Here is a 26569-nt window from a genome sequence, read left to right as displayed (position 1 = left end):
TGACCCTGCATTTTACATGATTTAGGTTCTTTTTTTATTCCATTTGTAGCATCGTGGCAGAAAGTTATAGTATATCCAGAATGTGACCATTTCTTTCCTTCTTTGCTGCTACTATTGCAGTGTGAGGCAAGACCATCTCTCACACAGATTATTGTCATAGCCTCTTTTTTTTTTTTTAAGATTTTATTTATTTATTCATGAAAGACAGAGGGGCAGAGGGAGAAGCAGGCTCCCAAGGAGCAGGGAGCCCGATGCGGGACTCGATCCCAGGACCCTGGGGTCATGACCTGAGCCGAAGGCAGACGCTTAACCATCTGAGCCACCCAGGCGCCCTGTCATAGCCTCTTAACACGTCTCCCTGCTTCTGTTCTTGCTTCCCTTCAGTCTGCTCAGCACAGCAGCCGGAGTGATCCTGTTCATACCTAACTCGATCATGTCACTCTCTGACTCACAACCCATTTTGCCTCCCCATTTCACCCAGAGTAAAAGCCAAAGTCCTTACTGTGGCCAGCAAGGCCTTACAGTGGCCACTTTCGTTCCCTTACCAAGCCTACTTCATCTGCTACTGTTCTTCCTCCTTAATACTTGATCTTGCTGCACCTTGAACACACCATGCTCATTCTTACCTCGGGGCCTTTGCACTTCCTCTTCCCTTAAGAAGCTCACTTCCTTCCTTTAGGTCTTTGCTCTGAAGACATCTTCTTAGGGGGGCTTTCCCTGCACATGCTGTTTTAAGTTGTACCCCTAACATACCTTTTCTTTTTTACTCTAGTGTCCCTCATAGTGGTTGTCTTGTAACGTAAAGATTTTATTCATTGTTTTATTGTGCCCCCCCTCCACCTTCTCACACACGCTTGCCTGTAAGCTCCATGAAGGCAGGGATGTTTGTTTTGTCCACTGCTGAATCTGCAGATCCTGGGACGGTATGGTTAACACATAGGAGCCCTCCATCCATATCTGTGGAATGACTTTGAATAGATGGGACACATGAAATGCCATGAGTGTGTGACATACTATCAGATAGGTGATGAGGGGATGAGAGTCTCAGGCTCTCTAGTTGGTTCCATACTGAAATTCAGCATGTTAAAATCCCCGATTGTCATTTTTCTCCCAGGGTTACTAACTTCATGCAGTCTGTAACAGGTGCTGAAACTTCTCAGCAAATCTTCTTTCTTCTCATGTCTTCACTTTTATCTTCTCTCAATAGGCTGGTGCCATAGTAGTCTGGAGTCATTCTGGTTTTTGTAAAATTACTCTGAGAGATTCTTTGTATGGAGAAAACCACTCATAGGACTAGGTTTTTGATCCTTTTTAGACTCCTACCGTTCCATTCAGCACCCTGCGAAGGCCTGGTGTTTACTGTGTGCCATTCGCCACCGCTCCCGTGCCCCCTGTGCCTCCTGCCTGTGCGGCTCTGGCCTCTGCCCTTCTCGTCTCTGCTTACGGTCTGGTGAGTTCAGGCCTTCTGTAGTAGAGTTAAATAAATACACTCATGTCTTTTCTCTGAATGCATTTTAGTTCGCATTATTCTTCTGGTTGTTAATTTAAAATATAATTTTAAAATTCACTAATGGTGTTGCATTTCCATGGGTGAGAACCCGCTTTTAAAGTATCTGAGGATTGGTTGAATGTGTAATTCATATTGAAACCCTCTTTCTGTGCTTTTTACAATGTCCTGGTCAGTGCTTTCTTCTACAGCGTTTTTTTTTGTTTTTTGTTTTTTTTTTTAAGTCAGGAAGTAAAACAGTCACCAACTTACTGAAGGAAAAAGCATTAAAACGCTGATGTTGCTTTTCTACAATTAGCAATAATTATACCCAGAAAAAGCAAAGAGTCTCAAAAGTCTTGCCGCTTAATCTGCTTTTGCAAAAATATAAAGTACTCCCAACAGTTTCTAATTTTGATTATTCTTTACAATTGCTATTCTGTGTTGTAATTGCCTGCTTTTAAAAAAAAGCTTGGTATTGTGAGGAGACCTTTAGAAATAGGACTTGCTAATGAATACAGAGGTAGTGTGGAATAGGCTGGGGACATGGTGGGCAGAAAATCTTTCTTTTTCTTACCTGTTTTTCAGCATTTATATAGGTTCTTTCAGATAATAAAATAAAATATAAACCTACGTAGACCAGGCTTAAAAAGTTATAATAAATGTTTTTGGTTACTTTAATGAGAATCTACATTTGTGGGTGGTCTGTGTTAACAGATGAATTTATTGTATTTTGTTCGTGCTTATTTGTGGAGCAAAATACAATTAAATATAAAAATTTGTTTTTTTTTCCCCCAGATTCTTACCAGTTCTTAGGCAAGCAAGTTATGTCCATGTAGTAAAATTTTAATTAATCTTTATAAGGATGGAAATACCATTCTGTTTATTGTGGATTTGGGGTAAAATCCAGAAACACTACTTAATCGAACTATTGTAATCAGAAATCACTTTTTATTTCTATTTTCATTAATAATGTTTCTTAAGTTACTAGGCTCCTTTTTGCAATAATGGCAATTTATACAACTCAGTCTTAATTTAAAAATTTTATTTGAAATTCCAGAGTGTCTTAGGTAATCATTCAGAACACAAATTCTCATAGGGGCATCAGGGTTGTGACTGAATCTCTACGGATCCCAGTGTATCCTGAAAATGTTTTACTTAAAGATTTATCAGTGCTATCAGTTTGTTTCTCACAATTTACCTCACTTCAGAGCAGCGTGCTAAAACCGAAATGGAATATACATTTAATATCAAATACAATTTTTTTTTTTTTTTTTGCCAACTGCATCCCAGCCCCTGGACTGAATGTGGTGATTGAGGTTTTATTCAAGCAGCTACATGAATATTCGTGGAGCAGTGGGAGGTGGAAGCATGACACCTGAGGCTAAGTCCTTGTATTTTGTGTGGCCATTTCTTCCTTATCGTGGATTAGAAAACACATGTGGGAAGGAGAAAAAAGACACAGTTCATCATCATAGATATATCTGGGATCTCAATCTCCATAACCAAGAACTCATTGGTTCTTGGCAGAGCTCTCTTTTTAGTTACTCTTAGGTTGACTGGACAGCTTTGCAGCTAACTCCTGAACCTTGATCAGTCCTCATCTCTGCCCTGGTCACTCTTGAACCGCACCTGCCACCTCCCCTTTCCGGGATTTTGGAGCCTGCCTTCCTCCTGTGCTGAGAAAGGTGAGAAAGTGTATTGGAGATGGCGCTGCCCTCTGATGCCTCATTTCCATTTTGTAGGTGTCCTTTAAAATGAACATTGTAAATTCGGAGGCCCTTTGTAATGCCGATAATAGAAGGCAAGTTGTAATTTCTTCTAGGTTGAGAGTTTAGACTTGAAATTACGATTTTGTCTCAGAAAAATCAGAAGTCCACTCTTTTGGAACGGTAATCTGGTTAGGAAGGTGGGTGGGGAGGCTCTAAGTGTTGAGACTGTGTTTTTAGAGCAAGCACATTGTTTTTCTTAGACATGGATGCTGGTTTGCGGTGGCATGGGAGGGAGGGCCGATGGAGATTATTGGGGATGGTGGCTACTCTTAATGCAGGCATTGGGTCTAGAAAACTCTGTATAAACTGTATATTGCCATATCTAAACTATAGAACACATTATTAAATTTTTAATATTTAAGATATTTTAGATAATGCATGATGTCCCCTGCACTTTCTATTTATTACTGTGTGTCTTGATTTTTAAGCACCTTAGTCTGTAAGTTAATTTTGTTACTGAACTCAAGTGCCTTCTCCACACCTTGTTGTAAAAGAGTAAAAGTCTCTGATGGTCTGAGATGCAATTGATGGAATTGTTTTACAACTTTGAGTAAATCTAAAGTAAACTTTGAGTAAAAAGCCCAATCCTTCTTTGCTTACATTGAATATCATAAGAAGTGTTACCCTGGAAACTTGGTCTGAATTCTTTTATGTTATCAGAAATTTCTGCAAATTCAGTTTGGAATCAACATGTGGGTACTTCTTTTTTTTTTTTTCTTTTTCATGGTCTTAAATACAGAAAATCATAATCTATTTTAAGCTTCTTATAAATGATGGAGCCCTTGTTTACATGGGTAAAATGACTCTCTCTAAGTAGTGTATTGAAGTTCATGTTAATGTTTGCTATTTAATGACACCTAATGATATTCAGTGAAGGGTTATGCTAAACCGAAGAGAAAATGTGTTACCCAGGCAACTGCCTCAGGCAGACTAGAGATGCAGGCATATGGCTCTGTAGTACACATTATTTCAGCATCTTTAAGCATAAAGAACCACACGTGTAATTGGCTGTGAAAAATTACTGCTCAGTTACTGTATTGTATGGTCATAATAGGAGTAAATGAATACGTCATTGTTGTTGGAACAAGTCTGTTGGGAATCACTTGTAGACTCTACTATTTAAGAAGCAAAAATACAATAAGAAGAAAATAGCTGGTTTAATTAACATGTAAAATTGGGTTAATTTGAATTCAGCTGGCACAGCGGATATTAATGTTGGCTTTTTTGTGTGTATGATATTCTGGCTTAAGCCTGTGTGCTTTTATTTCTTCTTGCCCACAGCATGAATAATTTTATTTTTAAAAATCTGATAAAGGCTATTTCAGTCACTTAATTTTTTTTTGCCAAGTGCTTATGTTATGATCACGTCGAAAAAGGTTTTTGTGTGTATCCAGAGTGTAAGACTTACAACTGAATGAAAGAAAATGTTGAAATACTTCTGAGTAATTGCTAATGTTCCCTGAAAAGGAATCAGTAAAACTTGATTTCATGGATTTTTAAAAAATTTAGTTTACCTCTTATTTTTAATTTTGATTTTAATAAAGTGACTAACTGGTAATTGTCATTGGCAGATGCAAGAAAGTAGCACATTTGCTCTTGTCACTTTCTGTGTGTCTGTGCTTAGGTGCTTATCTGTTTTTGCTTACCACTGTAATCATTACCTTGCTTCAAGGATTCAGAAAAACACATTGAGAGAGGCATTGTGTCCCAATTAAAAAATCATTTAACTCAATCGATTTTTGGTATTTTAAAATGCTATTTGAGTGAAGAACACCCCTAGTTAATATGGGCCTGTGCTAAAAGTATGCATGAGAAAATTGTGTTCTTCACCTTGTCTCCTGGGCTTTAAGTACTGAAAATCTCTTGAGTGGAAGGTACTTTTCATCTCTAAACCAAGGGGAAATTAAACTGAAGACTCAAGTCAGGTAAGTAAAGGGTTTGGCAGCACATGCTCTACTGGAAGCATTTACAGTAGCTGCTTATCCAGTGGTAACCTAACAACTAACCTGCTGCTTTATGCAGAGTGATAGCCGGTATATAGCAGTCACTGGAAAAATGCTTGGTCGTTAACAAATTTGTGTGCCTGGTGGTATTTTAGGTCCTAATTTCTTATCTAAAGTTTATATATCTCCATTATCCTTTTTCATTTACCATTTTAATAGAGTTGACGCCTTCTCATCCAGCCTTAACAAAGAAGATCTAGGAAATAGATTTTTTTCAATCTACTGTGCTTACCTGAGTGAATTTTCCATTATGGCTTAGAACGACTCTCCCCCGCCCGCCCCCGCCTTTTTTTTTTTAAACCAGTGGTCTTTCTTCCTTTCAATTTTTCTCTTCCTTTAAAGGTTCCCTTTAAACTTTTGAAGTTTTGCGGTTTTTTTTGTTTGTTTTTACAATCCCTATTAGTGTTTAAGAACAAAGAGGGTATTTATCTAGAGTCTAATGGAGATAGAGATTATGATTTGTCTCTAGCTTTAAAAACCCTGTGGGAATTCTTTTCCTTGATGCAATATTACTCTTGTGGGATTGGCCATGATTAGAACTTTTTTGTGATTCAAAGTTTAAAGGTTGGGGAGGTGACGGGACATGAAGACAGATTCTCCTGAGGTCATTGGGCAGTGAGTAGTACTATTTAACAGGGAGCAGAAAGAATGAGGTATAGAATGTGTATAGGTGAAAGACCTTTTTGAGTGTGTAGTTCAGCGAACTATTAGCAAAAGGGAAGTAGAATGGGGGTGAGTCATATCTGTTAAATGTGTAGATCCCTCTGATAAGGAAAGAATTGTTGGAGGTCTAAGAATGCCTTCTATAAATCCCAGCAGTTGGCACAGTCAGCCTTGGGCAACTCCAGCACCGTTTGGAGTGAACTGCAAGGGGTGGACAGACAGGTAGGCCTGGAGTATGGGCTTATCACTTACTGAGTCAAGTTCACAGTTATGAGGGCCTGTGTATTTATCTACTGTTGGCAGTATGGAGGCAGTGATACATGCAGAGGTGGTATTTATAGGCGAAATTCATGATAACAATACAGTAAAATTGCTAATAAAATCTTTAATAGGTTTTTAAAGCCAGGCAGTAGCCTGCTTGTTTGAACAATATTCAATCTGCCAGATTTCACTGGAGCCAATGAATTTAAATAGCCCCTTGGCAAATGCTGCAGTGAGATTTGAACCCAAGTGCGTGTAGAACCGAGGAGCCCAGCTGTCCTCGGAACAGATGTACTCCCAGGAATGCCAAGGCCAGTGCTGGAACCGGGGTGGGCATAGGAGGGCTCCCTGTAACTGAACGTGGAAGAAAACAGGATTCTGGACTGAAAGGCATTGGAGAGGGCCTCCTTCATAGATCAGGAAAGGAGATCTGCTCCAACTTGCCCAGCAAAATCATTCAGCCACTCAGGCAAAGGAAGAACTGGAACTCGGGCCTCTTTCCACCTTACTCCTGATGATTCTGGCATATACAATTAGGTAACAAGAATTCATTGTCTTTTTAAAGCGTGTTAAGAACAACTGTAATGAATTTGCCCAACTGAGGTTATGAGGCCTAGTTTGTTTTCTCACTGACTGTCAGCCAGCCTCATTTATTTATGAGCTCCTCCGCCATCTGCCTAACTAGTAGTTTTCATGTGCGCTCTGACTGCAGGGCCTCAGTCTGTGCCTTTGGCCGCTGTAGTGCCTGCAGCCACAGGCCACTGGATGTCCCTGACGGGGGTGCCTGACTTGCCGGGCTTGAAAAGCTGTGTGCTGGGACTTCTCAGACAAGCCCTCGATTTGAACGCTTCTCAGTTCCCTTTCCTGCTAAGTAAGCCCTTGGCCCAGCCCACTGCAGCCTCTTCGGACTGGGCTCCCTGCTTCCCCCTGCAGTCTGTGCCCGGCAGTGTCCTGAGTGTTCTTCCCATGGGATCCCACATTCCTGGGTCTAAAACCGTCCAGCAGTGGCTGTCCCCCATGCACGCTTGCAGGTACAGTCTACATCGCCTGTCTGGCCCTGCATGCTTCTTCATCCCCGCCTCCCTCCTGCTTCCCTCCTCCCTTAGTCCCCAGCGATCTGGTGGCGCCCTGCCCCACGGGGCTACCGGGGTTGGCCTCTCTTAGGGCCCGTGCCCGCATGGAGGTTCTTCTGCCCCAAAAACTCTTGCTCCACATCTTCCCAGTGCTTCCTCCTCCTCATTCAGATCTTAATGCCACCTCCCAAGAGGCATTTCCTGGGCATGTAGGCAGAGCAGCCCATCTCCCATTCCGATCATTCTCAAAGTTGGCTGCACGGCAGGATCACTTGGGAAGTGGAAAGAAACAAGGTCCCTCCAAAGACCAATTAAATAGGCCCTCTGGGGCTGAGAAGCAACTGCTTTAAGGCATTCCTCTCTTTTATCCTCTACACAGAAGTTATCTGATTATGAATCATGTTATTTTTATGTAGGTATGTTTGTGCTCATTGCCTGCTTTCTTCACTAGAATGGAATTCCTTGAGGATGGGATTCTGTCCATCTTACCCATTTTCATGGTATCTTTAGTGCCTAGGGCATTGCCTGGCATATCAGTAGACGCAGGGAACATATTTGCTTGGTGGCCTGAACGACATATATTTGCAAGGCATTTGGGAGGGAGATAAAAGAGCTGGAAAACCCCAAAAGCTATTAAAGATGTTAAAATCATGGAGGCCAAAGCTCTTTTGATAAACTGGTGATCTCAGGAAAGCCCAGTTGTGTGTGTGTTTTTTTTTTCCCTTGACATTCACAGAAACTTGAACCTGGGTGGTTTGGTGGTTGGAACTGAGTTTTTGGAGTTCGATTTTACCTTTATCTCTGCCATTAATCCTGGACAATTGTTTGGCTTCTGTTGTAACACACGGAAGAGGGTTATAAAAAGAAGTTATTTTTGCGAAGCACTCTTGTGGTTAGGACCCTTAAGTAAAAGTGGTAATTGGATTTTGATATGGTGCATTGTCTACGACCAAGCTTCCTGAAGCCTCAACAGATCAGATCCTTATGTGCAGTTGCTTAAACTTTGCTAGCCACAGAGTTGGCCTAGAGTGGGAGCCAGGCGGGAGATGAAAGGGACCACATGGGGTATAAGCTGCTGCTGAGTGAGAATAAGCAACAACCCGTAGGAAGAGAGAAGCTGGAGGTTATCCACCTTGGTTAGCCAGTTCGTGTGACTTTCTGTCATTTGTTTCTTTTTTTGGTTCCCCCCCATCCCCATCCTTTATTCAGTCCTCCTGCCACTACCTAAGTTGAGATCCTTGATGTTTTGTTTCATGTAAATTTTAATTTTTTTCTTACTACAAAAGTAATTCAGTATGTGTATTATTGAGAAGAGTAGAAAATCTGGGCAAGCGAAAGGAGAAAAACCTTAAGTTTCTAATATTTTAACTACCTAGAGAGAACCATTGTTAACATTTTGGCATACATCCTTCACACTTTTATGTATGTAAGTTATTATTTTTGTCCATTTTTAACAAAATGGGATCTTTGCATACATTTGTATATCTGGTTTTTTACTTAATAATGTGAATCTATTTATAACAATGATAGTGGTTGGAGAGTAGTCTGTATACAGATGTTCCTTTATTTCATCAGTCACATTTTTGCATATCGCGGTTGTTTTCAATTTTTGCACTATCAACAGTGCCGCTTGAACATCCTTACTGATCAAAGTTTGTACACATTCGTTCCTTATTTTTTAAGATACATTCCTGGAAATGGGATTGTGGTGTCAAAGACTGTGGGCACTTTTAAGACTCTTGCTATGTTGTCAGATTGCCCTCTTTGGAGAGCGTGGTGCCCTATACTCCCATCCCCTTGTCATAAGGCACTCTTCCTTTCCTTCAGGCCTTCGTGGCTCTTCCCTGGCTTCAACCAACACATCTCCTCAACTCCAGGCTCTTCTCCTTCCAGGTCATTTAACACTCCTCTGCCAGAGTAAATGGTTTAAAGCACAATTCGTCGTATCACCAAGAATTTCAGACTTTGTGTACTGTCACGATGTGCGCACCATTGCACTTGCCCTTACTCCAGTATATACTCACACTGCTTGTGGCTCTTCATCTGCAGCCCTCCTGCCTTGGTTCCTGGCTCACCATCTGCCCCCCTGCCGCCCCCCCCGGGCCATCAGTTCTTGGGGGGGCAGAGGTTGCACTTTTCGCCTGTGTCTTCCCAGCACCGGCCCATGCCGGGCACATAGAGTAGGCACCCACTGCCGTTGGTGGCCTCTCCTTCCCCCACCTCCCACCTCTGCTTGATCACATCTTACTTCTGCAAGACTGACGGTACACGTCCACTTGGTCGCATCGTCCCTCTGACGTCATGTGATCGTACTGACACTCCCCGTCTCTTTTCTCTCAATATAGTAATGATCTTTCCTTCCTCTGAATCACTGGGTAATTTATCTCCACTTCTGTTACTTGCTACTTTTTCCCATAATGTCATGGTTTTCAGTCTGTATTCTCTATTGTACGCATCTCCAGGCTAAGAGCTATCCCTTGCCAGTATGTGAGGAGGAGGCCTAAAGGGATGCCACTGTAAGGAAACTGGCATCATTTTGGTTTGTGTCGTTCTAGTGTCTTTCTGTGTATGTAATAGTTGTATAATCTTACACAGCCCTGAGCCCAATGTACCTGTGGAGTCCACTTTGTAACCCTTTTTTCCCTGGCTCAGTATTTGATTGGAGAATGTGGTGTCTGGGCTGCCTTAGGCGGACTCCATGGGCTTGTAGAGTTGCGGCTGCCCCCCACGGCTTTAGAATAAGGAGGGTAGCAGCTCTAATGGTTTGAAACACAAAAACAACTTTCTTTAAAAAAATCTCTGGTGGCATCAGAACCAGGAACAGAGTAGTTAGAAACCTACTTTTCCCTCATCAGAGTGGTTGGGGGCCTTTGAAAATGGGACTCCTGCGTTTGCTTCTCTTTACTGACCAGTGTCCTGTGCTTAGTTGCTGCGGGTGGGCCTAGTCAAACCCTGTTCCGCAGGCAGTGGTCATGGAGTCCAACAGAGTTGTGGGGTTTATTTTAGAGGGCATCTAACATTGTCAGAGAAGTTTTGGGTAGAAACGGAACCAAGTGAGCTCCTCAGCCAGGTCTGAACTTGATTAAGCTTGTATTCTTTGTTGTAATTTACTCTAATATCCATTAAATCTGTAAAGCAAGACTAAAGTACTGTTTATGTGAAAATATATGTGTGTGTGTGTTTAGATAGCATGCTGTAAATGAATATAGTACTATGTAATTATTCTGATAGCCCTCTAGTCAGATTACCTTGAAAATCCAAAATGATCTTGCTGAACAGTAAGACATTATGATTTCATGGTTCATCTATATACCTCCTACATAGATGTATAATACTTGTATCTAACAGGATTACCAAATTACATACCTTTTTGATATCTGTAACATGCCTGAAATACCAGAGTATTCACTGGCCAGATATGGTTATGAAACCACATTGACATTGCCAGATGAGTATTTGTTCATGCATATAGATAGTGTTCAGGTTTCTCATACCATTTTGAGAGATATAAGATACTCTTTTTATTGTATTTAAGTCTTTATTCCAATTATTAAATAAAAAAGAATGCCTCTTTTCTGGGTAACACACTGTGCAGCTTTTAATTAACCAAACATCCGTGCAGGGATAATTGAGCAAATAGGATTATTTTGTGCCTTGACAAATTGCCAGCAGGCTAAACTGGTGAGCAGTGTGGCTGTGTGGTTGTTGGTACCTGCTCAGAGGAGTCCTGGAAGTAGGAGCGATGGCAACAGGAAAGCAGACAGAGACACCTTTTTCCCCTCTCTACTGCTTCAGTAGTGTGGAGTATGGTAAGCCTGAGCCCTGAGTTTCATTCACAGCTTTAAGTAACCTTTGTTTAAAAACTCCCAGATATGTGTTTCTTATCTTAGCCTTTGTATTAGTTTGTTAGGCCTGCTATAACAAAGTATCCCCGACCTAGATGGCTTTAAAAAATATTGTCTCACAGTTCTGGAGGGTAGGATCAAGGGTGTCAGCAAGGTTGGTTTCTTCTGAGGTCTGTGAGAGAGAATCTGTTCCATGCCTGTCCCCTAGCTTCTGGTGGTTTGCTGGAAATCTCTGGCATTCCTTGGTTTATAGAAGCATCTGATCTCTACCTTTACCTTCACATGGTGTTCTTCCTGTGTGCGTATCTGTGTCCAAACTTCCCCTTTTTATGAGGACTCTAGTCATATTGGATTAGGTGCCCACCCTATTCTGGTCTGAGCTCATTTTTACTAATTACATTTGCAACAACCCTAGTTCCAAGCAGAGGTCATATTCTGAAGTACTGAGGGTTAAGACTTCAACATGAATTTTTTGGGGAGGATGCAGTTCAACTGCTTTCAGCCCTTCTCCCAAGCACAAGTTCCACACTGGTGCTTTTGGTTTCCTGCTGGACACCATAGTCAGTGTCCCACCAGTACCTCAAATGTAACACAGTCAGAATTGGCCTTACTGTCTCACAAGGCCCTTCTCTCTTTTTCTTCTTCTTCTTTCTTTTTTTTCTCTCACTCTGTGTTTGGTGGTCATATCATCATCCCACTCAGTTAGCCAGGTTGGATGTTTTGGGCCTTTTCCTGGCCCTCAGTCTCTGACATCCATCTCTACCAAGTTCTGTCATTCCTGCCTCAACTGTATTTCTCTAGCCTTTCCTCTCTTTTCAGTCCTGGTACGGTAGCTATGGCTTAAACCCCTGCTATCCCTTGCTCTCACACTATCTATCTCCCCATCTTGTCTTTTCTCTGTTAAATTCATCTTCCATACCAATTCCTTTTCTAAGACGAAGATCTGAACCTGATATTTATTAGCAACCTCCCCCCACCCCCACCCCCGGCCCAAAGACCTTCAGTGACTTCTCACTGCTTGCAAAGTCAAGATTTTGTAACTTGGCCTTTAAGGTCTTCCACAGGTGGCTGGTATTACAGCTCAAGCCACTCTTCACCCCTCACAACCTATTAGATACAGGCTCGGCAGCACCTGCGTCCTTCCCTAAACACAGCACATGCCATATGCTGTCACCTCTGTGTTTCGCTCTGTTCTTTCCTCAGTATGGAATGTCCTCTCTCTGCCCTTCACTCTTCTCGCCATCTTTCCATCCCAGCTGGAATTAGGTCTCAGTCAAATGGAAACCAGGATACCTGGGTTTTAGGCCAGAATGCCAGAAGCCAGTTGCTTCCCCTTCACATAAGTCATTAACTTTTAGTTTTCTCAAAAGTAAAATGAAGAGGTTGAAGTAGATGATCTCTAAGATCTTCTCAACTTTAAAATTTCTTCTTTAAATGACACACCTCCATGAAGCATTCCCCAGGTTTGTAGGCAGAACAAATCACTCTTCTTGTGCCCCCTTAACGCTTTATGTCTTCTTTTACTTTTGACCCTCAACTCGTGCATTCTGGTGGGCATATATGCATGTGACTACCTCGCACTCCCCCAACAGGCTGTAAGCTCCTCGAGGCCTGCTAAGAATGTTTGACTCAGCTTTGCTTCCCTTCCCATCCTGGTCTCACTTGCACATAGACTCTCAGTGAGACACACTGAGTGGTAGAGAAGATGTTCTGGGCAAACATATTTCTGTAACATATGCTGTTCCTGCTCCCGAATGTTCCCATGCTTTTGGAAGGATGTGTTTTGGATGGTGAATGACAGAAATTGTATATTGAACACACCATGGGATTTTCCTTTCTTTGTGACATTATTATGATCAGGTGACATTCTGGGGAAACACTTAACTTTGTAACACGTTGTGTAAAAATGTGTTCTCTCTGTGAGATGCTTAGAAGTAATTAAATGTTTTGAGAAACATAGGAAAACACTTGTTTTCTTCCTCCCTCTATATCCTCCAGAGACTTGGACTTACTTCCGTGTATCACTGAAATATTTGGACATTTAAAATACAGAATACCTCCTTGGATGTCAGAGCATCTGTGGCCTGTTGTATTGTTCCCAACAACCATATTTGATCATGTCATGACCTTGCTCAGAAACTTTTCAATCCTTGCTTCCTAGAGAAGAAAAAGCAGTCCCTTTTTTTTGTTTTCATGCCCATCTCTGGTCTTACACTTCTAATCTCATTTCACAGTGTTTTCTTTTATGTGCTCTGCTGCCCGGACAAAATCAGTTCCTCATCACTTCCCTGTACATGCCCTAGCTTTCTTGCACCTGCCTTTCTGCAAGGATCCCCCTGACTAGAGTGTCCGCCCTTCTGTGCCCATTACTACATACCTGAATTTCACTCATTTTTCAAGACCCAGCTCGCATTCCATTTCTGCTCCAAAGCCTTCTTTGATTTCCTACCAGAATTCTGTTTTCATCATATTGGTCCCTGTCTTAAGATTGTATACTGTTTCTAGTTCTAGACTAGTGTTATCTGCCTTATCAGACTAGAACTTCTTGGGCGTCACATTTCATGTCTGTTTGTATTCTACCACCCCTACCAATACTACCCCTAGTTGAGTCCACATATGGTCAGTAGATATCAGCAATGAATGAGTCTCGTGAACCATTTTTACATGGTGTATAAAGGTATTAATGAATGACAAAGCTTCTCTATATTACTGCTGCCCAGTCACATCCTAATTTAAAATACCTAATCTTTAGAATCCAGCGATAGTATGCCTGAAACAAAAATGCCATGTTGGCTAAAACAGTTACATTTAAAATTATAATTCGAACCTGTCATGTTCTTTAAATTTTGTGCATTGCTATTTCAGTCCACTGTATGTAAAAGGAAATGCTAAGTGTTTATAAATGTTTTTAGGTTTGAACGTAGTTTTTTGACAGCAATGTTTAATTTTATCCCTAGTGTCTATTTGTGTATGCTTTTATTTTCTGCAAGCTACTGATTTTATGCTTTGTGCTTGTTTTATGTTGCAGATTAATATCCTTTCAAGAGTTCGTAGCATTTGAATCTGTCCTATGTGCCCCGGATGCTTTGTTCATGGTGGCCTTTCAACTGTTTGACAAAACTGGCAAAGGAGAAGTTACTTTTGGTAAGGGGTGTATGTGTGCATCTAAGTAAGTGCAGACTTGTGTGAGCTTTTTTTTTTTTTTTTTTTTTTTGTCTCCAGGAATGAAGTGTATGGAGAACCTTTTTAAGAAGTTAAGCATATCCCTTTTAACAAAGATTGTTTTGTGTTTGGGGCTCCAGTTCACATATCTTTCTATTTGGAAAAATAGATTTCTGGCTCAGTTTTGATACTCTGGTTTAGTTTTAAGGTGAGGAAGGTTGTGCATGACTTTTTCAGAGTCATAGGTCATGTGAGCTAGGCAGGACTTCTGTTAATTCCCTTCACAATCAGGGGTGCTTCCCACAGGTAGGAGGAAGACGTTCATAAACTGTCTAAGAACAGAGGTACCACCTGTGCCCCCAGCGTTTTCAGTCCTTACCTGGTTCCCACGGAGTAGCTTGAGTGCAAAGGCTCTGCACAAGATAGGAGTTCAGGGTGGCAGCAGAAGAACCTCGGTCTTCCAAGCGGACCCCCTTGGCTGGGTCGTTCTCTCTGCCGTGCTGCCACCTTCTTCATTGTGAAAAGCCAGAACCGGCCTCACAGGGATTAGCTGCAGAGTTGCAGAAAACCCAGATGTCTTTTTTTTATTATTATTATTAGTTTTTTATTTATTTGACAGAGAGAGACACAGCAAGAGAGGGAACACAAGCAGGGGGAGTGGGAGAGGGAGAAGCAGGCTTCCCGCTGAGCAGGGAGCCCGATCGATGCGGGGCTTGATCCCAGGACCTTGGGATCATGACCCGAGCTGAAGGCAGACGCTTAACAACTGAGCCACCCAGGCGCCCCCAGATGTCTTTTTAAGTACTAGGAGAAAGGAAGTAGCAGGCCAGGAGTAGATTTTTTATTAAACTGCTTACTGACGTTTAAAAAAAGTGTAAAAATAAACTTTTTTATACTGAAGATAGATTTGACGGAAAGTACCACCTTTTCCTTGGACTGTGTGGTATCCAGCGTATGTTGTTCGTGCACGTGACCCTGCTGTAGATAGCACTGCCCGTGAAGAACTGTGGAGCCCTCCTGGGCTTGTGGATTGTTGATTCAGGGGAGATGGCCGAGGTGCCCATTTCAAATGTCTTTATTCATAGTTTCCAGTTTGTTTAGACTTCCTGGGTTTGTCTTACTTGATGGATGGTGAGAAATGTACAGATGGGAGGAGAATACAGATGATATAATAGAGCACCATCTCTTCTGGAATAGTTCTGGAACTGGAGAGAGACCTCGCTCCTTCTGGTGCTCGGCCTCTGTTGTGTCTGAACAAGTTAATCCTCCTCTCTGGTCTTCATTTTCCTTATCAGAAATGAAGACAATAGCTACATAAAGTATAGGTAAGGCAGTATAATGGACTTATTCTAGAAGCCTTCCCTCTTCTGCAGCCATTCGTCCATGTTGTTCTGACATGGCAGTTATTTGAGGCTCGATCAGCTGAGGCAAAACATGGACATATGCCTGGTTTTGTTTCATACAGTCTAGAAGCTCAGATGTGTTCCATGAACGCTCCAGTAGAACACTCCATGGATTATTTCATATTTAAACATCCCTAGAATAACTTTAGTTTTTTCCTTTCCTATCACCCGATTCATCTTAGTATCACTGTAACCACAGCTTTTCATTGGAACACCAATAAAAAAAATGTCCCCGTTGAAATTTCCAAGTGACAAACGAGCAGCTAGCTCATGGTGGCGTTAATTGACCCAGTGGAAGCCAGTTTGATGAATACGGTTCCTGGGGGTTTACAGAGGAATGCCTGCGCATCTGAGTGAGTTGGGCAGCCGCTTCGCTTGCGCTTCCCCCTTCCCGTAGCACGTGTGGAGGCGGGGGTGCAGGAGCACCTGGGTGGGGGGGTGGCGCTGAGAAGTGGCCTGCACGTGTTCTCCTTATGTCCTGAGTGTGAAGCAGTGAGTGGCCTGGTGGAGGAAAGAAACAGGAGACTGTCCCCCGTGCAGGGAGGGGTGCTGTTCCTGGGAGCAGAAGGAAAGAGCAGGTGAAGAAGCAGGTGTGGGAGAAGGGGTCATCTAAGAAGTGCAGCAAGCGCAGTAGCTGGAACGTTCTGTGTCTGCTTCTTACTAGTGCTTTGTTGATGGGCAAATCAGTTCAACCTTCTGAGCCTTGTTTTTTTCATCTGTACAGTCAGGGTAATAATAATAATCTACCTTGCAGGACTATGTGAGGATTAGAAGATACACTGCATATAAAGGTGCTGTCTGGAGAACAAAGGCCTCTATAAAAACATTACTGAAAGAAAAAACTTGAAAGAGCAAAGGAGGACTTTCTTTCTTTCTTTTCCCCCGCTGCCCCCCCCGCCCCCGCTTTTTTCTTGTGTTTTGGGAAGCCCTGCACTTCTAACTTGCAGTTGAACTGCTGGCCAGTTAGCCGGTAATTTGCTTACCATCTGTTTTGTGTTGAACATTATCCCATCTCTGAAGGCATAAGACATTCAAATAAGAAATCATGGTTTCCAAGGAGCTGAAATTGCATGTAACTTGTAGGAGAAACGTACACCTCCTTCTCCCAGTACCCTGCCCTCCCCAGGCAATTTGTTCCAGAGCCTGCCTGTGTCGCAAAGCAGAAACAGGGTGTGTCCTACGTCCATTTATGATGAGCTGGTGGGGCCCTCACCCAGGGGTGAGGGCGTCGAACGATGTAGCCTGGGCTTTTCTGACCCAGTCATCCCTGTTTGGGGTTACACTAAAACGGATACGCGTACTACAAAGAAGAACCCAGATGACCATCACATTGCAAATTAATAGTTGACTTAACATTTTTCATACGGTAGAGTCCTCTAGGAGAGGTGGGTGTGGTGTTTAGTTGGCTTTTACCCAGTAAACAAAATCATACGGGGGATGTGGCAGCCTAAGGAGTGTTTCGACAGCAGGTGTCTTTAGAAGAGGCTAGCACAAGTATGTTTTCCAGGAAACTTATAATGAGGTTGGAGAACTTTCTTAAAAAATGGAGTTGGGCAGAAAAGAGGACTTACATAGTCAGTCTTGGTCTCATAAGCCCACAGAATTAAGAGCATCCTGATCTGTGACCCGGCGGCCTGTCCCTGGGAGGCTGTTGGAGACGTACACAGTGACACTCCTACCTCTGGTTACATCCTTAGCTCCTTGTAAGCCCTTCACCCAAGAATGACCTTTGTGTATTTCAGAAGGATGCCTGGGTGTGCATCTCTGGGAGAGGTAAACATGAAGAGGTAAGAGAGAAAGGTCTCCTCTTTTCCCTCCCAGATTGGCTATGTCAGATGTGGTCATGAGGAGAGCATTGTTTCTCGGAACACAGGTTTATCTGGGGCCTTCCCATGGACTGCAGGCCGGGCAGGAGAGTGGCCTCAGTTCCCCGGACCTCCTGGCCTTGCATTCCGTCCAGAGGAGAGCCATTACCCTCTTGATCTCTACACATAGTGGATTTCCACCTGAGGGCTTGTTTGAAGCAGGGCTTGATGAAACTCAGTAAGCACTAGTGTTTGTCAACAAGCTGGCGGTACTCCCGCTCCCACTAAGGCTGGTTCTGGTACATACCACACAAAAATCAGGTGGCGTGAGGGGCAGATAATCAAGTGTCACATTTCAGGGAAGGCTTGCCCTGTTTCCTCTTAGGCCTTGTTTATGTTTGTCATGTTTTCATGTCTAGATTACTCCTGTGTTTGCTACAATGAAAAGATCTTGATTAGGCCAATTTTGTTCCTTTGATATGAGTTCATTATTTTCACCTGTTTCCTCTGAGGAAAAACGTATCTCCAATATTTTGTTCTCACCATGTTTTCTTGTTTTGATATCTGATATTCATAAGTGCGTTTTGAGATGTCAACAGGTGTGTAACAGGATATCAGTATAGGAAGAAAATTCTAGTTAACAATTTACAATTCTGTATGTGTGGAGAACAAATGCTTTATTCTGTTTTTATTTGCATTGTTAGCCTATTTTATATATGCTAGTGAATTTTTATTTTTAATTTTTTAAAGTACTCTTTACATAAACATAGCATACATACAGAAGAATGCACAAACCATAGTGTACCTCTTGATGAGCTTTTGCACAGTGTATATACTTGTTTTAGCGCCATCCAGATCAGAAGGAGAATAGTGCCAGCATCCATGGGCCCCCTTTCCAGTTATCGTCCCCCAGGCCCAGTGCTAACAGCGGACATTTATCAACCTTGACTGGGTTTGCTTGTTTTTAAACTTGATAAAAATGGAGAGATACAGACGTACCGTTTCACTCTGACTTTTGCTCACATTTTATTTGTGAGATTCAGCCATGTTTATGTTGTATCTGTTTTTACCTTGTTCTTTTTCTTTGTTGTATCCGATTCCATTGTAGGACTTTATCCTGATTTGTTTATTCATCTTACCATTGGTAGACCTTTGCACACTTCCAGCTTTGGTAGCTGCAAATAATGTGCTTTGAACATTGTTTTATCTATCTTTTGGGATGTGGGTGTGGAGCCATTTCTAGGAGTAGAACTGCTGGGTCATAGAAACTGTGTGTGTTTGGCTTCAATAGATACTGCCAAACAGTTTTCCAGAGTGCTTGAACCAGTGCATTCACACTGTCAGTGTATAAGAGTTCTCGTTATTCCATGCCTTTGCTAACCCTTGGTATTACCAGTCATGTTTATTTCAGTGATACCTCATTATGTCGCTTTAATTTGCATTTTCCTGATTACTAATGGGTTGTGCAACCTTAAAAAAATATTTACTGGCCATTTGCACATCCTCTTTAGTGGTGTGCCGTTTTTCTAGATACACGGTGTTCGTGGGTTGTATATCTTCACTCCGTGACTTCTACTTCCACTCACTTAATAGGGTCCTAAGGAACACAAGTTCTTAAACTTCATGTAGTACAAATTATCAGCATTTTCTTTTACAGATAGTTCTTTCTGTGTCCCATTTAAGAAATCTTTGCTTACCGAAAGGTCACAAAGACAATCTCCTATGTTATCTTCCAGAAGTTTTTTTGTTTTCCTTTCAAATTTAGATTTTCAGTCTTTCTAGAAGGTGGTTGGATTTTTTTGTTTACTTTTGCATGTTGTAAGGGTCAAGGTTTTCCAGACCCCATGGATATCTAGTTTCCCAGCACTATTACTGAAAGGATTGCTCTTTGTTTTATTGCTCTGTGGTGATAACAGTGATCTTAAATCACTGTGGGTCTGTTTCTGAATTCTCTCCTTCTATAATTGTCTGCACCATCACTATACTCTCTTAATTACTACAACTTTATAATAAGTCTTGCATTTCAGATGAATTCTCCAACTTTATTATTTTTTAAATTTTAAAGATTTTATTTCTTTATTTGACAGACAGAGACCTAGTGAGAGAGGGAACACAAGCAGGGGGAGTGGGAGAGGGAGAAGCAGGCTTCCCGCTGAGCAGGGAGCCCGATGTGGTGCCCGATCCCAGGACCCCGGGATCATGACCTGAGCCAAAGGCAGATGCTTAATGACTGAGCCACCCAGGCGCCCCCCAACTTCATTTTTTAAGATTATTTTGGAAATACTGTCTTTACAAAAGTCCTGCTGAGAGTTTGAATGCTATTGCACTGAATATTTTTAGTGTGTTTACGTTTCTCTATATGTGTATAAATTTTTGACTGCCTTAAGGCTTTTTTGAAGTATTTAAATAAAAGCTTATTTATTTTAAAAAAGATTTTTATTTATTGGGGGGGAAAGCATGAACAGGGGGAGGGGCAGAGGGAAAGGGACAAACAGACTCCCCTCTGACCGGGGAACCTGATGTGGAACTTGATCCCAGGACCCTGAAATCATGACCTGAGCTGAAGTCAGATGCTTAATCAACTGAGCCACGCAGGCGCCCCTAAATAAAAGCTTACTTAGTAATAAATGTTACTCTGCCTGTCCAGCACTATTTGGGAAATGTAAGTTGGTGGAGACTACAAATTTTGAAAGAGAGAAGATACATGTCTATGTGATTATCATCTAAAGCATTAGTGTATGTCTGCCATTTTGTAGATAGGTCTTTTGCCAATAGGAATCAGTGCTAAACCTCTCAGAAGGAAGACAGCAGGAACATGAGCTATATTTTTACATCTGAGCTGAAGAGTAGTGTAAATTTTAAAAATATTCATGAATCTTTTAATAGATTTATATTATGTTAATACATTGAATATAATAAATGGAAAGAAACTTTGGAACTCTGTGAACTTGATATTATGAAATTTTGATTAACATAGTAGGAGAGAAGGACATATAAAAGAGGGTAAATCATGGTGGAAAGCAAGCAGGAAAGGATTAGGAAAGGGGAAATGATATTTGCTGATGGTCTAGTCATTTAACCAAAGGAAAGAATTAATAAAGTTACATTATATTAATTATAAATCTCTACACCTTTATGTGAGGAGATAATTTATAAAAATTTCAATTTATAATATTTAAGGCTTTATCTCTTTAAAATGTACATTTTTTGAGTATCAACATGATTTTCTTTTTTTTTTTTTAAAAGCATTACTTTTATGCTTGATCAGGGGCAGCAGACTTTTTCTGTAAAGGACCAGATAGTAAATATTTTGAGCTTCATGGGCCTTAGGGTCTCTGACAGCTAGTCAACTCTCCTGCTCCCAGACAGTATGTAAACGAACGGGTATGGCTGTCTTCCAATAAAAGTTACTTACAAAAACAGTTGGTGGTTCAGTGGAACATAGTTTTCCAACCTGTCCACCAGAGTAGTAACAGGAACATATACAGTTTGATGATGTTAATACTAGGGATTAAGACACTTAATAGAATGGGTATGTTCTGGTGATATTTGGGTGATTACAATGAGTTGTGAAACAAAGAAGGTAATCCTCTTTGCACAATATGGTTTGGTTGGCTTTATTAAGAAAGTGCCTTTTGAGCACAAACTTGAAAGAGGTAGGGGAATTGATCATATAGAGAGATGGAAGAAGGAGAGAGACTGTCCTAGGCAAAAGGAATGGATGTTGTCTAGGTTCGAAGGCTGGAGTATACTTGGCACATTTGAGGACTATAAGGAGAACCTTTGTGAACTGAATGAATCAGGGAGAGCCTAGTAGGAAAGAAGCTCAGAGAAGTAACAGATCTGATGAAGTAAGACCCTTTAGATCAAGGTTAGATCTTGGACTTTGATGGTAAGTGAATTGGGAAACCATTACAGGATTTTTTTTTTTTTTTAAGCAGAGTGACATGATCTGGTTTATGTTTTGACGGGACCACTCTGGCTGCTGTGTTGAGAATAGACGATAGAAGGAACAGAGTAGAAAGAGAAGGACCAATTAAAAGCTCTTGAAGTAATCCAGGTGAATGATCATGGTGGCTTGGACCTGAGTGAGGTTAGGATTATTTTGAAGAGAAAATAAACAGGGTTCTCTGATGGATTGGATGTGGACTGTGAAAGAGAGGAGGCCAGAATGATTTCAAAGACTTTGGCCAACTGGAAGGTAGAGTTATCAACCAAGATGGGAAGGGCTACAGGCTTGGGGTAGGAGGAAAAGAGGAGCTCACTTTTGGATGTGTTAGTTTGATGCCTATTGGATATGTAAATGAGGTTGTCAGAGAGGCACTTAGATATATGAGTGTGGAATTTGGGAGATAGAAATTTGGTAGTTACCGGCAAATAGTGCTTGAAGTCATTTAATTGGTAGGGGCAAAAGAATTAGTAAAGATAGGGATAGCTCTTGGATCTGACTATGTTGTAGGACTAGAGATCCAGCAATGAAGATTATAAAATCTTCAGGGAGCTTACATTTTAGGGAGAAAGTAAACAAACAAAAATTATATGATGTCAGGATAGACTGTAATGTAAGTTAAGTGGGTAGGAGGGATAGAGGCTATTTGAGCAGCCCTAGAGGAGTGTCTGTGAACACCCAGGTGATGTATGGGCCGTGAATGGCAGGAACTTGGAGCTATGGAGGTCTGGAGGTGGTCATTTGGGAGGTGCTATAACAGTCTAATGGAGGCCTGGGTTGGACTTGTATCTCTGGACCCACCAGAGAATGAATCATATATGACTTGACTGTGGGGTAAAAGGGGGTCAAAGGAAAGGAAGAAGGACCAGATAGTAGCTACTGAGCTTGTTCTGCTCCAAAGACCTATGGTTTTACATAATTTCTTGAGAGAAGGCAAGTACCTGTCATTTTATTTTTTGACATGTCAACCAATGTTTATTTTTTAAATTTTATTATGTTTACATTACATTATTAGTTTTTGATGTAGTGTTCCATGATTCATTGTTTGCATATAACACCCAGGGCTCCATTCAATACGTGCCCTCCTTAATACCCATCACCGGGCTAACCCATCCCCCCACCACCCTCCCCTCTAGAACCCTCAGTTTGTTTCTCAGAGTCCATAGGCTCTCATGGTTCGTCTCCCCCTCCGATACCCCCCCTTCATTTTTCCCTTCCTACGATCTTTTTTTTTTTCTTAACATATAATGTATTATTTGTTTCAGAGGTACAGGTCTGTGATTCACCAGTCTTACACAATTCACAGCGCTCACCGTAGCACATACCCTCCCCAGTGTCCATCACCCAGCCACCCCATCCCTCCCACCTCCTACTACTCCAGCAACCCTCAGTTTGTTTCCTGAGATTAAAAAAATATGGAACGCTTCATGAATTTGCGTGTCATCCTTGTGCAGGGGCCATGCTAATCTTCTCTGTATTGTTCCAATTTTAGTATATGTGTTGCCGAGGTGAGCACAAGTACTTGTCATTTTTATCTTTAAGTTTATTGATCACTTATTACATACTTGCCTCTGGGCTAAGTGCTTTCTATGTAATTTATTATTGAATCCTCACAACCTGGGAGGTCTTTCCTATAGATTAATTCCCATTTTTCTGATGAGGAAATGGCCTTGGGGAGGTTAAGGAACTTGCCCACAGTCATGGTTGCTGTGGTATGGACAGGGTAGCAGCCTGATGACAGCCAAGTGTTTGCTGTTTACCATGTCCGCCTGCCTCCCCCTGGGGGTGGTCATGCTCTGTGGGGCGGTCCCTTCCTTCCTAATGAGGATGGGGCCAACTAATCTGGAGTGGTTTCAGTCTTCATCAGACACGAGGGGGATTTAATCATTTTTCACGACGAAGTGAAGAACAATAAGCAAATGCATTAATTAGATTTTATGGCTATAGCGGAAAGTCGTTACAAGGAAGAACATAGCTGGGTTAGAGTTCCCAGTGGACACAGAAAGTTGCCTCGGCGGCACAGTTGTCCAGGTAGTTGAAATCAGCGTTTGACATGGTCTCACCAAGGAAGCTTTATCTTTTGACATGAGCAGAATTCTAAGGAGAGGGGGCGAGTCATGGAGTGGTAGGGGATGGGGAAGTGGTTTTTGTATAGGTTGAGGGTATTAAAGGAAGCCCTTTATTGAAATGTGCAACTGGAGAGATGTGGGCGCCATGTGATGGAGGAGGCTCCTGAGCCAGAGTTTTTAGTTAATAGGAGAGGCAATTGGGAGTCCCGTGGGCTCTTTAGAGGACAGGGACCGGATCCAAATGATGCTTGGAAAAGGTGGATTCTCTTGCATTAATTGGAGTGGGGCACAGCCAGAGGCAGACATGCCTGTGATCATTGTGTGGGCTTTCCAGTACCTCTGTGAAGCAGGCAGATGACCACTCTCGTTATGTGAGTAGAGGAAGTGAAGGTGTGGTTAGACACACTGTGAAGGGTGATTTCCCAAACACTTTGATTTTCCCACGTTTCTTATTTGAGGATGGTGGGAAAGCAAAGCATTTTCCTTATGAATTTTAAGAAAGAGTGTGTTTTGGGAGGGGTAGTAATGAAACTATTAATCTTACGTATTTAATGCACCCACCAGTGATGGGTCTCTTAATGATGCTAATTTAACATGAACTATTCCTACCCTTTGCTAGTTCTTCGGTTGTTGTATCTGCAGTAGGCGACAGTAAACAGCCTAGCTCAATAGTAGTGGACGACCTGAATCTTAATTTTGTCTAGTGAACATCACAGTTGGACCCCCTGAAAACTCAAAGTATATTCTATACCATAGCACTTCCTTAGGATGAAATTTAAAATTTTTACTTGCATAATGCTATTACATGTTCTTCTCTTCCTTTAACTTTTTCATTACAGTGAACGAAACTTCATGAACTGTTTTATAACACAATTTTAAAGTTATCATTCTTAGTATGTGAACATAAGCCCCCAGTTTCATTGCCTGTGTGTTAGTGATGTGCATGGGGGTCCGCAGTTTTTAATTGAACTTTAAAGACAGGAATTCTCGAAAGATAGGACTTCTTGACTCTGGGGTTTTGGGTGAGTGTCAGGGAGTCCATGAATGGTCACAGTTGTCAATAATGTTTTGTCTAAATGAGCATTTGCTCTTAGCAGATCTCAAAGAGGTCACTGATCTACCAAAAGATAAGAACTGCTTTTTGTAGAGGGACAGTTGAATGAGTAGACATACATCTTATTTAAGACTTCCCTAGCTGTTAAAAACTTCAGTTGTGAAATAGTGTACACCCTGTGCCACGCTTGGGAAGCTTTGATTGGCTTGCTGCTTCAGCTCTGTCAGTTGACCTGGAGTCCAAAAAAAAAAACTAGCCCAGTCTTGCTCTTTTATTGGAAACTGCAATGGCCTCATATCCTTTAATCTTTGCTATTGAACGATACCGTGAGTTTTGGGTACCTTTGAGTAGTGGTGTTTCCTGTTTCTGTTAGTAAGTGTTGTGTGAAAAAGGATTCTCCTACTAGACAGTCATAAAGCCTAAAATTTTTAGTTGATTAAAGCTCTGAGAAGTCCTGCAGAAAAAGAAATCTAACTTTGTCCACCTTACTTGAACAGGACCTTTCTTTTGTGTGTGAGACCTAAACACAATCTACAGAACTAATGAAGCGCTCTCTAATGCCCTTCTCTAGTTAATTCTCTGACATGGATGGTAGTGTTTGGAGGGGCCCTTTCTGGGTTCGCGGTTAGATTTTGTCCAGGAACATCTGCTGTGATGGAAGTGGAGTTGGCACGCTCTGGGAAACAGGCAGGTTAGATGACGTGACAAAATACGCAGAAACAGTCTGCTTCAGTCATTTTGACTTGGGTTGGAGAAAATGATGAGAGTTAAAATTACGGATATAAGTTTTGAAGGTATGCACCCAAATTTAATAATACATATAGAAAGCTAGAGGAATGTACTAGTAGATTAGAAGAGGACAGAACTTTAGCCGTAATTTTTTTAACTTGCTGGGAAGATCATTTATTGTTATCTTTGTAAAGACACTTGGAAATTGAAATATTTAGAAGATAAGCGAGAGGAAAAATTGGTTAAGAGTTGGAAAGAGCATTATTTGGGGGATGTTCTGATTCTGGTGTTTGACAAAAATAATGTGTTATTTTGGTGACAGAAACTTACTGCCCTGCAGTAGATTTAGTTTATATTACTTTGGGACTCAAGTCCATTTTCTTATACACATTCCAGTAGAGAATGAGAATATTAAATAAGAACAGTGTGTGTCTTGAAAGTAAATAACCTCCACGTTGATAAGAATTGTGGCATGCCTGGGTACTGAGTGTCTTGCCTGAGATCCCAGAGACTGTTCAGAAGCTGTTCCAGTTCATTGGGTCAAAAATCCACTATTTACGAAAAGCTAAATACGGATTTGCACGATTGACCATAATGGCTTCAATTTTGAAAGATAGTGGTATCAGGGAGCACTTCCAGTCGGTGGGATAATTTGAGAATCGTCCATGCTCAAATGGCTAAAATATTGTACTTTTTGCTACTTCATCACTCCATTTTAAAAATGGGGGCAGGGGGAGGATAAAGGCCTGTTGAGAAGGTGGAAGAATGTCAGTTGGAGAGTAAATCACAATAACCCTGTGAAGCTACTCCTTAGTTAACAACTGCCTGAAGGTTAACCATTCTTTAGAAGCCTGCTAGTGTGGAGAGGCTGGCTGGGGGCGTCTGCCCCTGTTGTTGCGGATGTGTGTGCACGCACGGGTGGGTCAGGTGAAGGGAAAAGAGGACTTGTAAATCGGGTAGAAGGTGTGGAGAACAGAAAGCTAACAGTAAATCCTAAAACTTGGAGCACTGGGAAAATTTGACTATTTTAAACTGTACTGCTCATTTAAAAATAGTAAAATTATACCATTATTCTTTCAGTATGAGGGAGAGATAAAAATACAGTTTTTCTAAATTGGAAAATTTGCTGTAATCTTGCTGCTAATGACTGATTTCTTCCAACAGTTGCAAGGCAGTTTTTGCTCTGATAGGTTGATAAAGGAAACAAAATCAAGAACATATTGGAAGTTCTCAGAGAAAATTACAGTTTAGGTATGTGTTGGGGGTGGATAGTTAGACATTTTAATTGAAATAAA

General features: G+C 41.5%; 1 protein-coding gene and 1 non-coding gene across 7 annotated transcripts in view; one reads left to right on the top strand and one right to left on the bottom strand.

Annotated features, from left to right (window-relative positions):
• The window catches only part of SLC25A13 (solute carrier family 25 member 13), a 184720-nt gene that overhangs the window by 58928 nt on the left and 99223 nt on the right, over positions 1–26569 (top strand). For 4 of the 6 annotated variants that reach the window (XM_027573835.2, XM_027573836.2, XM_027573833.2 and 1 more), the window contains one exon: positions 14132–14247. The exons of 1 other annotated variant lie outside the window; for it this stretch is intronic. In XM_027573835.2, coding sequence (XP_027429636.1) covers positions 14196–14247 — 52 coding nt within the window. In that variant the 5' untranslated portion in view covers positions 14132–14195. Of the gene's footprint in view, positions 1–2896; positions 3175–14131; positions 14248–26569 lie in introns of those variants that run through there. One more of the 6 variants, XM_027573837.1, reaches the window with a different exon arrangement.
• Positions 22832–22938, bottom strand: LOC113912137. Its single transcript, XR_003516733.1, has one exon. It is a non-coding gene; the product is annotated as a U6 spliceosomal RNA (small nuclear RNA).

Source organism: Zalophus californianus, chromosome 12, assembly GCF_009762305.2.
Source record: "Zalophus californianus isolate mZalCal1 chromosome 12, mZalCal1.pri.v2, whole genome shotgun sequence".
NCBI lineage: Eukaryota > Metazoa > Chordata > Mammalia > Carnivora > Otariidae > Zalophus > Zalophus californianus.
Note: the sequence above shows the minus strand (reverse complement) of the source record. Positions and strands in the feature narration are given on the sequence as shown.